The 15034-nt window shown below is 37.0% G+C and overlaps 1 protein-coding gene across 2 annotated transcripts in view; it reads right to left on the bottom strand.

Annotated features, from left to right (window-relative positions):
• Nucleotides 1–1156: 1156 nt before the first annotated feature.
• The window catches only part of Plod2 (procollagen-lysine,2-oxoglutarate 5-dioxygenase 2), a 71764-nt gene continuing 57886 nt past the window's right edge, over nt 1157–15034 (bottom strand). The window contains exons 11-20 of one of the 2 annotated variants that reach the window (XM_059268370.1): nt 13633–13737; nt 10978–11103; nt 8524–8665; nt 7370–7432; nt 6335–6448; nt 4553–4618; nt 3850–3954; nt 2624–2770; nt 2398–2523; nt 1157–2231 (exon numbers count right to left, since the gene is read on the bottom strand). In XM_059268370.1, the coding sequence (XP_059124353.1) occupies nt 2076–2231; nt 2398–2523; nt 2624–2770; nt 3850–3954; nt 4553–4618; nt 6335–6448; nt 7370–7432; nt 8524–8665; nt 10978–11103; nt 13633–13737 (1150 nt within the window). In that variant the 3' untranslated portion in view covers nt 1157–2075. The remainder of the gene's footprint in view (nt 2232–2397; nt 2524–2623; nt 2771–3849; nt 3955–4552; nt 4619–6334; nt 6449–7369; nt 7433–8523; nt 8666–10977; nt 11104–13632; nt 13738–15034) is intronic. The other variant, XM_059268371.1, reaches the window with a different exon arrangement.

Below are 15034 nucleotides of genomic sequence, written 5' to 3'. Positions count from 1 at the left end.
TGGCAGAATGTAGTCTGAAAAATATATATGGGTTAATTAAATTCTAAGAGTGTGGTGATATTTTGAACAAATAAAATTTGCCTGAAGATCAGAGGACAGAACAAGCCACTAAAGGCCAGGCAGTGGTGGCACACACCTTTAATTCCAGCACTTGGGATCACACACCTTTAATCCCAGCACTAGGAAGGTTGAAACAGGAAGGGATATGGCTGGGCAGAGAAAGGAATATAAGGCCAGAGGAGACAGGAACTCTGGCTCTTTCAGGCTTAGGAATTGGTGAGGTAAGAGGTGGCAGCTGTGGCTTGCTCTGCTTCTCTGATCTTTCAGCTTTCAACCTGATATCTGGCTCGAGGTTTTTATTGTAAGTCCATTTAGGATTCGTGCAACATAAGAGCTGGTTGGGGAAAAGCCTAAGCTAAGGCCAAGCTTTCATAATTAATAAATCTCTGTGTCATTATTTGTGGGCTGGTAGTCCAAAGGTAGTCCAACAAGAACTCTTGCTACAAAGGAGAGTACAAGAAAAGAACCCAACTTCCTTCCCAAATCAATCTCCTAGTGATGACTACAGCTGAATCACTATGGACTCATTGCCTGGGACAGAGCCTGGATAATTACAGACCGGAAACTACCACGAGACAAATATGTATGTCGATCAAACGTGTGGCTGTCATTTCCACTCCTGTAAAAATGAGTAATATCAACTCCCTGGTCACTGTAAGAGTTCAGACGTGTAACTGAATTTAAAATTTAGATAGTGATTTTGCTATAATACTAAACCGTCAAGCTAAATGAAATAATTACAGCTATTATATCCAGATATGCTCCCAAACTAGTTTACAATATACTCTCTTCTAAAGAACCATCAATAAATAATACAGAAAAGCACTGTTTATTTTAAATTATTTTATTTTTCATCATTTTCTAACACAGAGAGTTAGAAAAATGAATTTTGGCACCGGGAATAAGAACTTTCTTCAAGTTTAACCTTTAAATTAAAAACAGTAGCTATAATAAAGATATTTAAACCGCTTTCAGAGAAATATTGAAAACTGAAATAAAAATTTTGGCTGTGGAGATTTTTAAAATGTGGAGTAGAGGAAAAGCAATAAAACAACTAAGGAATAATAAAATTATGGTGAAGTAAAGCAAGGAAACCCCCCCCGGGGGGGGGGGGGGAGAACAACTTGGAGTAAAAAGGAAGAAACAAGGCTCAAAACCCATTTTCCTGATATAAAATTCAAGTAGTTAAGAAGTTTTTAAAAACACTGTAAAATGTACTACTAATCTCAATGAAACTGTTTTGTGTCCTCACTAGTTTCTAGAATTAGCAGGGGAGAAAGAACAGAAGGAAACAAACTTCCTGCTTTAAGGACACTTGGAGTTAAGCACTTTGCAAAGCAGAAAGATATGAGCTTCCCCTGAGAGCTTGCCCTGGAGGAACGCAGGGGTCCACTGTCCAATCGAAAGCAAGAGCCGACTCACGTGCTATGTGTACTTCCAATGGATATGCTCCCACTGGCCGGCTGCACTAGGCTTCGTGAGGAAACCTAGTGCAATATTTTCTTTGGATTTTCTTCCTAATTACCGAGAAACAGACCTACACAGAGGTCGACATGGCTTAATAGTTACATGTAAATTCAGTAATCGTCATCATTCCAGGTTTCCAGACTTGCTGATTTTCATTTATAACGACATTCTATACTTCTTCACAATGATAAATAAAATCTCAGGTTTTTCTTAAATAAGAAAATATTACTAGGCTTATTATCATTCATGCCTTTGTACCTAAACATTTTATAACTTGTCATTACCTTCAGAGACAGTTAAAGCATAGAAATAAATACCAACTTTCACTTTTTTTTTCCTTTCTTCTTCAACCTGTGTTTTAAGGCTCAGAGCAGACATTAAGAAACATCAAACAATTTCATATAAAAAGTTTTCAAATGTTTGGCCCAAAGTAAAGTTGTTCTGTTGACATTATTTAAATATTCCTCTCATCTTCTCAAGCACAACTTCAAAGACATGTTCGTGCCAGTCATCTCAAAGAACAATTCAGTCTGAGTAGTGTAAATAACTCAGGGATCTATAAATGACACTGCAATGTATCTTGTTCCATTTTTAACAGGAAGTCCTTCATGCAAATGTGTAAGTCTCCCAGGATGCATGAAGCTCCAGCCTTTCCGTGGGGATTCAATGGAGCAATTATACCTTAGAAATTTGCATCCACCTCCCTGAAAAAGATAAACACAAATATGTCAATGTAATAGTTCTCATTTTTAATAAGTAGCAATTTTTAACCATGCCATCTAAATAGCAAATGAAAAACAAATTTCAGCAGCAGAGCCTTCCCCATAATGCATAGTTCCAGGAAATTTTCAATATTTTTGTCATAATTACCTGAAAATCTTCTCCTACGTTATTGAGAGCAATGTTGATGGTAAATGTTGAGGCATCATGATGGGGACGAAGTGAACGCTGTCTTTCAGGTGAGTACTTTACTACAAAATTCAGCAGTGCAAATCCCTAGGAAAGCAACACAGTAGAACTGTTAACAATGCAAAGGCAGAAGAGCATATTCGTGTGGGAACTGGTAGGTTGTAGGCAGGAGGAACAGGACAACTACCTTTGTGTAATAGCCTGCAAAGACCTTCAGCGTAACTGGAGCAATGAACTCGCGGATAAAGTGAAGCCAAACATTCTCTAGATCAATTTGCTTCATATGAATATCATCAGTTGGGACATTTTCATAACCACCAGATATACGGCTATCCTACAAATACACATTAATACATCAAGACAATTTATATTGATATTATCTGGGTATTTTTTTCAATTAAGAATCACAATGCATAATAAAATATACAGTTGTTTGATTATGGTGTGCCATCTGTTTTAGTTAAAAGATCAAGACCATTTAGATAACAGAACTTTGCACATGACATGTATCAATGGTGAAACGAGCTTCAGTTAGAAAACGTTTAGCTACTTATTGTAAATATGAGTTTTAATATCACTGTAAAGTTGATAAAATGGACTCCCTAAATCCTCACACACACGCCCCTGGAATTAATGTTTTACAGTCACCATCAGGGTAGATTCCACTGATGTGTTCTTTGAATCAGAGGCCCTGCAAACCTTGCTTTAATTTGGTGAAGTCCAAGTCTTTCAACAATTGTTTACCAGCACACCGCCACCTCTAGACTTATGAGTTCTTCCCCATATTTTGAAAGCACCTCCTCCTGGTCAGCTGCACAGCTGTGAGCCAAGTGAGACAAATGCAGAAGAGTCAAAATATCCCACTACAACTCCACTGCAAGGTTGAGGAGCAGTAAGGTTAGGGCTGTCTGTCCCTGTGGCTTCTTAAAGAGACACATGGGATCAATGCTGGTGTGACTGCCTGCCAAGTTTCCTAACCGGATGTAAATAAAAAGCAGAATTACAGATTTCACAGCACCATCTTACACACACACACACAAAACCACGCCGACATTGGATGTTTTCCTAGCATTTTTACTACAGTGCACCAAGAAAATGAGCACAGGGATTAAAAACTGTCCTTGGAAAAGAACGGAGATCAGTGAATCAATTCCAGTCCAGGGTCACTGATCCCTCATGGCCAAACAGTGTGATTACTCTCATAAATGAGAAAGGAACCCAGGTACAGAGGGATTTAAAACAATTAGCAACCAGTGAAATTAGACTAAAGCTTTCTTGATGGCCAATTCATTTAGATCACAGTCTGAGATATGATAACTACAACAACAACAAAGAGGTACGTGTCCTCTGAAATCTCTGAATATCCGCCCCGCCCCGCCCCATTTCACTCCTTTCTGTAAAGTTACAACTCACGTGATGCTTTCCCCCAGACCACTGGCCATAATGCTCCATTTCTTCGACCAACTCATCACAGGCTCTTTCAGAAAATATGGGAAACCAAAAGACATCTGGACAAGGCTGTAATACAATGCCACAATTAGAAGACAGAGCAATATCAGTAATAGCGCGCTCTCTCTCTCTTCAATACACACACACACACACACACACACACACACACACACACACACATATTAAAATCTTCACTAGAAAATCATTTTATCACAGTTAACTGGTAGTGTATTTTTCTTCCTCTTGGTACATAAAGCAATGGTGTATCACAGAAGCAATGAAAGGTCTTTCTCGAAATCGAATCTGAGTGACAGTTTTGAACACTGAAATATAGTGCATTTTTAATAAGTCTTTCTATGTAAAGACTGTTTAAGAAAGAGAATCCAGTGTTTTCCAGAGATAAGCTTCAACTGTACCACTTTCTATCAACAGTCCCCCAACTCCTGAGGCTCGAGGGAGCACCAGTACTTAGTTGCATGTCTGTGTTTTCCAAGAGTGAGCTTTTAAGGCAAGGCTCCATTAAAAACGTAAAAGCTGTAAGTAAACCTCATGAATTGTACCTAAACAACAATTTTTCCATATTTAAAATTCCTGCTAATGTAGCAAAATCAGATTTTGTTGAAATTATAGGAAAACCACTCTACACATTACAATTATTAGTACAAACCTGCTCAACTATATTTTCAGTGAAAATCTTTGGATAATCACGGTTTATATATTTTTCCTTCCAGTCCTAAAAAAAATAAAAGCACATTAAACAAATAACTTTTCCATAAATAAGTATATACATTATAGAAATCATTCAAATAACTTATAAAGAGCTGTGTATTGGACAAAATAGTAATTTTCAGAAGCCAGCTTATATTTCAATCTCTAAAGAAAGCCTTTTATCTATAAAGTTTGATGTCTCAGGTTACTAAAATTGAATATTATAATGTATAGATTTATATGCAATATTTAAGAATATATACAAGCAAAATTAAACATGTGGTGTTTAAACATAAAAAAATAGAGCTGGGAATGTAGTTCAGAGTGTTAAGGGTAGAAAAGCTCCCTGCTTAGGTATAGCCCTCACACTCCGGTTAGGCTGGGTCATCTTTTTAAATTTGTTGATGTTAAAGTCCCTAATGTTTTATATTGGGCACTAACACTCACTAACTCTTTATTTGAAAACATCTTTCTAGTCATTGAATCAATTATAATCTCATTTATCCTTTAAAAACTCTGAAAATGGGGAAATCACTAAGTATTCTGCCACAGAACATCTTCAGACTAAAGTAACTCTGAAAGAATGACCAGAGCCATGGAAGGTAAACAGAGCCTATTTAGCTCAGTACTTTCCCTGTAACCTGTCAACAGAGCTGAGTTCCTACAGGAATATATACAATGCAGGATACGATCTAAGAGCTCACCTGGAAGCTGATAACCAAGAAACTCTACCCCTCAAAACATTCAAAAATTCAAAACCCAAGTTAAATGTGTAGATTCTACACTCTCCATAAAAAAGAAAACCATTTCCAGTTTTCCTGTATTAAAGATGAAAATATGCAGGTAAAATAGGATAAAGTATTTTAAAATACCAATATGCCAAAAAAAAAAAAAAAGTGCACTATTCTTTTTCTATCAACAGAGGATTCCGTATTCAAAGTCACTCTTTCTTGGGATCCTGTTATTTCTGTAAAATCAAAGACTACTCTCATCAGGTGTCCTGCTTCTTTATAATTCAAAACTCACTGTTGGCAAGGGGAAGAGATCTTAAGAAGGCAACCGAAACGACTACTCAAGAAAGCTTTCTCAAGGGATAAATGTGCCACCATACTGCAGCAAGGGGTCCCGATAATTCAAATCCAAGAGCTATTACCATCTGACTCAAATTTCTTCAGCTTAAGAACATGTTTCTTTATACGGGAGAAAGCTTTACTCCGCATTGTGCTTTGGCTATCTTCAGTATAGATTTACAAAATCGTCATCAACACTTTAGTAAGTCGAAAAACAACGGGTATTTTTCCAAACTAACTTCTCAATGTATCTTGTGTATGTGAGGGTTGAGGGTGGGGGCAGCTGGGGATGAACCTAATGCATTTTGCATGCAGGGAGATTTTTATTCCCAAACCATATCTTTAGTAACTGAGGTCTTTTTTTTTCCCCCTTTTGAAGATATGTATGTGATTTTTTTTTCTTCTAAAACTATAGTTAAGAACTAGATGGTACTTTTGAATATGGAAAGTAGGAATTTTGGGAGAAAGCAAAGAAACTGATTTTTCCTTTTCTTTAAGGTAATGTGTGTCTTAAATTTAAAAAGTTCTTGATCAAGTTTAGAACTATTGCACATCATAAAATACAATTATTTGTACTCATTTAGAAACATTTATGTGCTAATGTTATTACTCGATTTATATCCACTTAGAGCGACAGGAAGATAAACAAAGGGAGTTGAACATGAACATACCACAGGGTTTTCAAAAATCTGCCAGAGGTCGTTGTTGAAATGGGAGGTATTGTAATTTGCAGTTGACAATAGCCGTCCAAATTCATGTCTGTTAGAAATGTACATAAACATACCCTATGTACCAAAAACAGCAGTATTACTCTCAAAGGACAGGACATTTAATCATGGAAAAAATATAGAGAATGCATTAACTTTTATATTTAATTCATAAATATGCATTTTAATTTTTCATAAAACATGTATATCATTTAAAATAAATAAAAATCATTAGAAACTCAGAAAACACACCAAACTAACAGCACTTATGGTCAACTGAGAAGAGGGGGAAGTGGGATGCTTTGTCACTTTCTTAAGGACCCTAGAGACAGACAGGAACAAAAACCCTGTTTGAAAGCAGAAAGATTTTTCAGACATGCACGGGCAATGACATGCATCTTCTTTTCGGCTTCTTTTCCTTTCAAAGAAATGCGTATTTTATGAGAACTCAAGATATGGGAAGGACTTCCACAGTACTTCGTATTCCTCTGTTGTATTGTTTCAGACCCAGCACAATTCTCTAGGCATCTTAAGGCAGTTAAGAGGGAAGTCTCTTGTTCTTCCCTAAACCAAACAAATGTGGATGATACCAAGGATGTCTCTTTGTACCTGTTCTTGTTGGTGAAAAGATCAGTGGCAAGCAAACACATCAGAAAATGCCAAAACCTCATCTCTAATGGAGGTGGACTTTATACCTACTTCCTTTTCCTCTCCTCAGCACCCCAAAACCCTACAACATTGAGTAAAAGTATCTGAGGTTATTTCTCTCACCTGCTAATTATAAAATGTAAATAACTTCAATGACCCAAGAGCTGACCATCAAGCAACACTCCTGCAAAATCCCACAGCACACATACAGACAGATAAGGAGCCCATGAGTACCAACATTTTACCCATCAATGCAAAGGCGGCTCTTAAGGATACTTAACTGCCACTCAACACAGCACATCTAACATAATTACATAAAGAAAAATGAATAAAAATAAATAAAAATGACACCTTTGGGGGGCTGAGCATTTGGAATGTTTCCGGAGTAGGGGAGTCTTTTTCCCTTTGTAAGGTCTAAAATGAAGAGAAGCAGTGGGTCAGTTGATCTGCACACCTATTTGCCAGGCATCGTGGTAAATGAACACAGCGGCTCTGATAAAAAGCTGACATTGTGAAATGTCCTCCCTAGACAACATGCAAAACAGGCAAAGCTTGCAGAGCACACAAAGAACTTCCAGCCTTCCCACTGTTTTACTGTAACTTGTTTGGTGACACACAGGTTCAAGCTCATTCCTTAGCAAAACTTCATTAGGAACATCGCTAAGACAAAGGGAAAAAATGAGTAACAGAGGCCATTCCGGATGCGCTGTTGAGTGAAGTCAGCCAAACATGAGCACAAACACAACCATAGGTACTGAGGGTGTTCAGAGAGGATGCACAGGTACACAGGCAGTACACAGGCAATAAACACACTGGAACAACACATGCCTTGTTAAACTAAGAAAAAATACTTGCCAACTTTTCTGATATTCCTAAGGCTGTGACTGCTTATATAAATTGAAAAATAACATAATATCTGAAACAGAAAATCTTACAAATATGTTTTCTGAATTAAAACATATTTTGTGTATTTTGAAAAATTATTTTCTATAAGCATTTATGTTTTATTATAAAAGTCCATTTCTAAAACACTAATGTATCATCAGTTTTTCATACAGATTAAATATACTATTTCCCTAGTTTAGGGAGCCTGCCTTGTAAGAGTGTACCATCAATAATATTATAGGGTACACTTAGAAAAAACACAGTCACTGATTTCACAAAATTATATGCTTACTAAATGTGTAAAGAACATTTCATTCAAACTAACATTAACTAAACTCGATTTCTTAGTACAGAATTCCAGATCTGAGTAAAGATCTTAAAAGAACAAAGCTTATTCTTAATTCTGTCTTTATTAAAATCTTATGTGGCTTGAAAGTAAGGCCTATGCTAACATTTAAAAACTATGCTACAAATGTTCACAAATTATTCTCCAAAAAATATAGAACCAAAAAAATTGGCTAGTATTTACAAATAAGGACAAAAAAGGCATCCAAATACAGTAACACACGGACTGGAAAAGCAAGCCATCCTGTCGAATGTTCAAGCAAGCCGCAGCTTACCATTTCTCTAGCATTTCGGCAAAGAGCCATATCAGGATCCAATTTATCACGGACAAAATAGTTCCTTTCACTCATCTCTGATCGGAGTGTCTTTCCTTGAATTAAGTACACATTAGCCATGTATGGGACATTCCAAATTCCTCTGAAAGTAAAAGATATATTCCAAAAATACCATACATACAAACAATGTGCTTCATGCTTACATTTTAAAATAAATGCTTTATGTATGTTTAAGATTTTATATATAAATATATATATATAAATTATTCCATCATAAAACATACGCTATTTGATGAATGTGAAGTGTTCTGGCATATATACATCCTAGCGAGGATTAGGAGAAGTTATCTTCTGACACTTTCATTTAGGCTGTATCTAGCTGGGGGGCTCTCCTGCCACCGCTGCTACAGTTAGGTCATGTACTCTACTGTACAGAGGCTTTTCTGTCTAATCATAAACCACTGATAGCAAAAGCAACGACACTGATCCAGAGGTGCTCAGGCCCTCGCTGGCATAACTCCCTAGAGTAGACACCAGTGCCTAACTGCATTAGAAACTCAAATCCACCAGAGAAGTATTTATACTACAGAACTTTATAAACACTACAAAAAATAAAAAAAAAAAAGTAATAAAGAAAAGTTATATTCCCATGAAATTCACTGAACTATGTTCAATCTGTGTGGAGAAAGGGGAAGTGGTGAGGAAATACAGCTGAAGTGTAGGTGTTGACAGACAGTTCTTCTTTCTTCATCTTTCCCACTCCCATTCTGAGACGACTCCTTCTATCTGGGAGATACCAACCTGGAAGCCTGTGTCTGTCACTTTAGAAAATAGAAAGGGAAAATCTCAACCAAGGAAATGTAGAAGGACATCATTTTGTCTTACTTAGATGAGAAAATATCAAAAATCAAAAGGCCTTTAGACCTACATAATTTGTCAGGTAAATTCAAACATTAATCATGATGGAATACATGATGCTTCTTTCCAAGGGTACAAATGCAGGTGCACACACACATGGCATCAGCTGTCACTCTCTCCTCTGGCTGACTAACTGACCAAGGTCCCTACCAACCTCTTTATTCTGTGGGTAAGTCAGGCAGGAAATCACTGTGTACAAAACAGCAATGCCTTACTACAATAAACGTGAATGCACTGCTCTGTATTTGACAACCTTCATTTCCATCCAACCCACGGAAAATATCACATATATGGCCTATGTAAGTCACTTTAGAGTGTATAAAAGTAGTTGAAATAACAAAGAATTGTCTTAATACTAATTCCTTACCTACCATGCTAGCAGCTAACAACAACAACAAAACCTTTACAATAGCTGCATCATTCAGATGTAAAGCTCCTATGGCAATCCTTATTTTCAGAAGGAAAGTACCCCTTCCCTCACCATGCACCATTTCAAAAAAAGTATAAGGTATTTAACCTAAGGGTACCACTTTCTATTTATTTATTTATTTATTTATTTATTTATTTATTTATTTATTTATTTATTTATTTATTTTTGGTTTTTTCGAGACAGGGTTTCTCTGTGTAGCTTTGTGCCTTTCCTGGAACTCACTTGGTAGCCTAGGCTGGCCTCGAACTCACAGAGATCTGCCTGGCTCTGCCTCCCGTGTGCTGGGATTAAAGGCATGTGCCACCACCGCCCGGCAGGGTACCTCTTTCTAGATGCCACAGTACATTCCACTTTTTAACTGAGCAGGTGAGTTGGATAATTAAGACAAAGTGTGCTAGTCTACATCTGGAAAAAAGAGCAACATTCTTGCCTAGTATTTCTTTAACAGAATTCATTTGGTATTTGACTGATTGATTTTTTTTTTTATTTAGAAAATATCAACTATCATCTAGGAAGTAAATATTATTTGTATACATGCTTTATTGCACATGTATTTTTTTAACATCTAAAAGATGGAAATCAACTATCAGTGAAATTTCCTATCTTTATCTGTATACAACTCGCTACTCCACACAGAGATGAGAAAACAAACTAAAAGCTACACCACCAACAACAAACCACCACATGCAACTGGGAATGCTGGAAGTTCTGGTTTTCTGTATTAGTATTTCTGTATTTATAAATTTTAAAGGCAATCAAGACAACTTCATTGGAGCTATTAAATGAATTAGCTAATTAAACTGTCTTTCCCAACTTTCAGGAAAGAGCTCTACTCCTCTCTACCACTAGATGGGCACCCATGGCAACCAAGTATCACACAGCAATGAGGTTGTCCCATTAATGATAAAGAATACTTTTTAACTTAAAAAAATACATTATATATATGTATATATACTGTTTTTATATAACTATTTCAGTATTGTGATTTCCAAGCTCTCAAATTCACACTAAGTAAATGAAGGGAGATAAAAATGATTACCAAGTAATATTAATAAGAGCAGATCTTTACAGTTCTGTCCATGAAAAGATTAAATCAGGTAACTCACACTCTGTTCCCCTGAACGATATCCACGTAATCTTCAGAGCGAGCGTAGTACCCATCAGGGCTCAGTGCTCCCCAGAAGTTGGACCATAACTTTCCATGACGTGTCACAAGAGGAGCAATGATCTTCCTAAGGAAGGGAAACTGACATCATCACTGATCTTTAAATTATCAGAAGTGTACATTTTGTAAGACACCTAACACAGTGAAGTTAATTTAATATATTATTTGTGTATGTATATATATAAATGTATATATGTATCTATCTATATATATATACATATTACACAAAATTTTAAAAAATCCCAACATCTTTCTTCAATGAATACATTAAAAAATTTCAATTATACTAAATGAAAGAAGCAACAAAAGGGGAAAATTTATTCAAAATATTAACAAAATATTAAGATAACCTTTTAACAATTCATTAGTTACATCTTACGAGAGTCAAACTAAATTATTTCATTGTATTTAAATTAAATTCAAGTAAAACTGGCAAACTGAACACTCTCTACAGTAGTAAGGTAGCCAGTGAATATTTGTTGAACGAAAAACAACACACGCAGATGGGCTGAGACATTGAAGAGGCAATGTTCCTAAAACAAATCTTAATCACTTTACCATCTGTCTCCAGTATTTTATGACTTTTTAAACTGGGTTGTAGTTGTAAGCTGGCCTGGTAGCAATGGATACGTCAGCCTTTACTTCAGAAAACAAAACAGAGCCGCTTGTCTGGAACGGAAAGTCCTCAGGAAACGAGAGTTGAAATTGACTCGCTACCCTGACGGTGCTGAGACAGGACTTTGGGAGGTCACCAGTGCATCTCGGCTTTAACTTCCGAGAAGGTAATCAAAGAGGAGGGATCTTGAGACTCATTTCCTCCCTCGCTCCCTGCTCTTACAGTTTCATCTTGTCCCTCCTCTCCTCACAATATGGCCAGAAGGTTACCGGACAGCCAGGCAGCCCTGCAGCAGCCCTGCAGCAGCCCTGTAGCAGCCCTGCAGCAGCCCTGCAGCAGCCCTGTAGCAGCCCTGCAGCAGCCCTGCAGCAGCCCTGTAGGCGATGCCAAACCACCCAGTCTCCAAGTCTATGAGTCAAATGAACTTCTGTTTATACTTCACCCAGTTGGTGGCTTTTTGTTAGAGCCATAGCAAACAGAGTAAGAGACTGTGACAATAGTCTGTTTTAATAACTGCTTGGAAAGTGGTCCTGTTTATACTGACACAGTACAAATTTGAAATATGTCAGGCTTTCCCTTGGGAAATCCTATTTATAATATCAATCTTGTCCAAATGAGTAAAAAGTCTGATGTTCCTCCATAATTACTTTTATATTGCAGTGGCACCATACAATTTAACAAAAGCTCATGATTCTTCCAAAATGCTTATGGACTGAACATTTTCCACAAAGAATCCTGTTTCAAAATGCCCAACACTTGTGAAGAGGAGCTGGCCTCCTTATACATATATAAAAGTAAGACAAATATATAAAAGATTATATATGAAGGCTAGAGAGATTGCTCGGTGATTAAGAGCACTGGCTCCTTATCCAGAGGACCCAGGTTCAGTTCCCATAACCCCTATGTCAGCTGATAGCCTCTTCAAGTCTCTAGGCAACAGACACACACACACACACACACACACACACACACACACACACACACACACACACACGTGGTACTCAGACATACACGCAGGACAAGTACTTATACACATAAAAATTAACTTAAAAAAATATATGCCTACCAAGCTATTTTTTTTAACTTTGCTATTTACCAAACATTGGCCAGAAGCATGTGGATTTGTATTGTGGAATAACTATAGCATTAGAAATAAAGGTATAAATTAGCTTTACAGGTATTCAGGGAACAATGGTTCAATGTCCATAACTGACATCAAGTATTTTGACAATTAAGACAAAAACAAAAAACCCTTAAAATTTATAATCTCAGTGTCTCCTGGAGCAGCATTACAAACTTCCTATATATGTTACTTAGCATAGTGAAGTCATGCTAACATTTTAGCTTCTACATTTTCTCTTTACTTTGAGAAACAGTTGTGTTAATGTAGACAAACAGCAATTGCGAGCTATGAGGAGCAGTGAATAGCAACAGCATCAGTAGTAGCTGTAGTATAACAAGTAGGATTAAGAGCCTTATAACTAGATATCCATAATGTCTTCATTCCATTTCAATGTGAGTCAGTGAGAACAGGGGCTCAGTTACAGTCAGTACAACAATAAATGCAATTACAGCTGGCTGTGAAATGATCAGTATATCTGAAATGTCTGATTCGAGAGCTAGAACTCTGAAATAACTGATGTTTTATGAAGGCCTATCTATGAAAATATGAATGAAATATCTATGAAAACATCTAAGGATGATAAAAAATGAAAATTAACTAGTATTGGAAACATTAACATAATTGAACTTAGCTTTAAATAGAAAAATAGACCAAATACCACTAACAGCCACAGTCTGACTAAGTATTACTGAATGCTTTCATTTCTAAGACTGCTAATGGAATACTTAGTCCTGGGAGCTTACAAAGCATAGTAGATAGTTGAATGTGACCTACCTCCATTGATTACACAGGCATTGGGCCCACACAGATGTGGGAAATTATCATATTACTAATGAATTCATGTTAAATCTTAGTACCTGTTTTGTTCAATCAAAAGTTTTAAAGTTCTCGGGTTTGTCAAAACAACATCAGCATCCACACTAAAGTAGTAATCACACTTTTCATCCTGACGGCAGAAATCCCTGATGTTGAGAAGGAAAATAAAATAAGTATTAGATAAAATTTCCTGCTTGGAAATATTAGCCTAAAGCAAACATAAGTAGGAATATTCTGATGTATTTTCCAATCAAAACAGCCTTGATATTGAAAATGACTAATTCATCTACACATATATCCGTAGGTAAAGATCACTACAATTTTAGGCCAAATGAGATATATATTTGAAGTCACTAAATATTTTAGGGCATAAAAACATTCATTTAGGATGAATCAGTATATAATAGTGGTTGCCGTGCAAGGATAAGAACGTATGGCCCAGATCCATGTAAAAAGCCAAGCATGGCCTGTCACCCCAGTACTTCAGGGACTCAAACAGAGGAGGTGGCTAGGACTAGCTGGCCTCCAGCCTGGCTCTAGGGAAGTGAGAGATGCTATCTCAGGGGAAAAGGTGGATCTTGATAGATAAGGACATCTGATGCCCCGCTCTGGCTTTTGCATGCATGATAGGTGCACACATAAACCATACGCACAAAACATCTGGTAACAATGGGAATTTGTGAAACTTAGGTTTTCTGAAAGAAAATATAACTTACCCCAATTTATTTATATTCTATATTACTTTTTACATGCAAACAGATCGATACACAAAGCGAAATACTCTATCACCAATAATTCAGATTTTTAGGGGGTTGGGGTTCCGTGTGTGTGTGTGTGTGTGTGTGTGTGTGTGTGTGTGTGTGTGTGTTGATGAGATTAATCCCAGCCGTATACATGCTAAGACACCAACAACTTTGTTTGAAAGGAATTACAGAGATAAAGCTAAAGGCTCCTTAAGTATTAACATTTTACACTTGATTGCATAGAGTGCTTTTTAAGACAGTTATGTCCTGCCTGATCACTGAAAATGTTTTTCCAGGAGAGACTTCAGTGTTTTCAACAGGAAACCAAGGACTAAGTCACCGATGATACTATGAAAACCTCCACATGCTATGGCTTCTGCATTTAGGATTCTCTTGCCTGCTTCATCTTTCCAGCCTCACAGCTGGACCCCCTGGCCACTTTCTGCTCAAGTACATTTTTTCAAACTAGCTACCAAGCAGGACAGTTGATGGGAAAACTTACAACAGTTATTCAAACCATCAGAGAGAGTAAGTCCCGAATGGGGATTCAAGGGATTGCCCAATGAATTGAGTTAGGGATATGGGCATTTCTGACTATTCTAAAGTCCTACCCAAGAAGAAACCCTGGCTGTGAGCTGGACTTGCACAGTACAAGGCATGAGAGGCAGCAACAGACAAGACTGTCTCCTGATAAGAAGGC

This window comes from Peromyscus eremicus, chromosome 7, assembly GCF_949786415.1.
Source record: "Peromyscus eremicus chromosome 7, PerEre_H2_v1, whole genome shotgun sequence".
Classification (NCBI taxonomy): Eukaryota; Metazoa; Chordata; class Mammalia; order Rodentia; family Cricetidae; genus Peromyscus; species Peromyscus eremicus.
The sequence above is the reverse complement of the archived record's forward strand: the minus strand, read 5'-3'. Positions and strand labels throughout refer to the sequence as shown.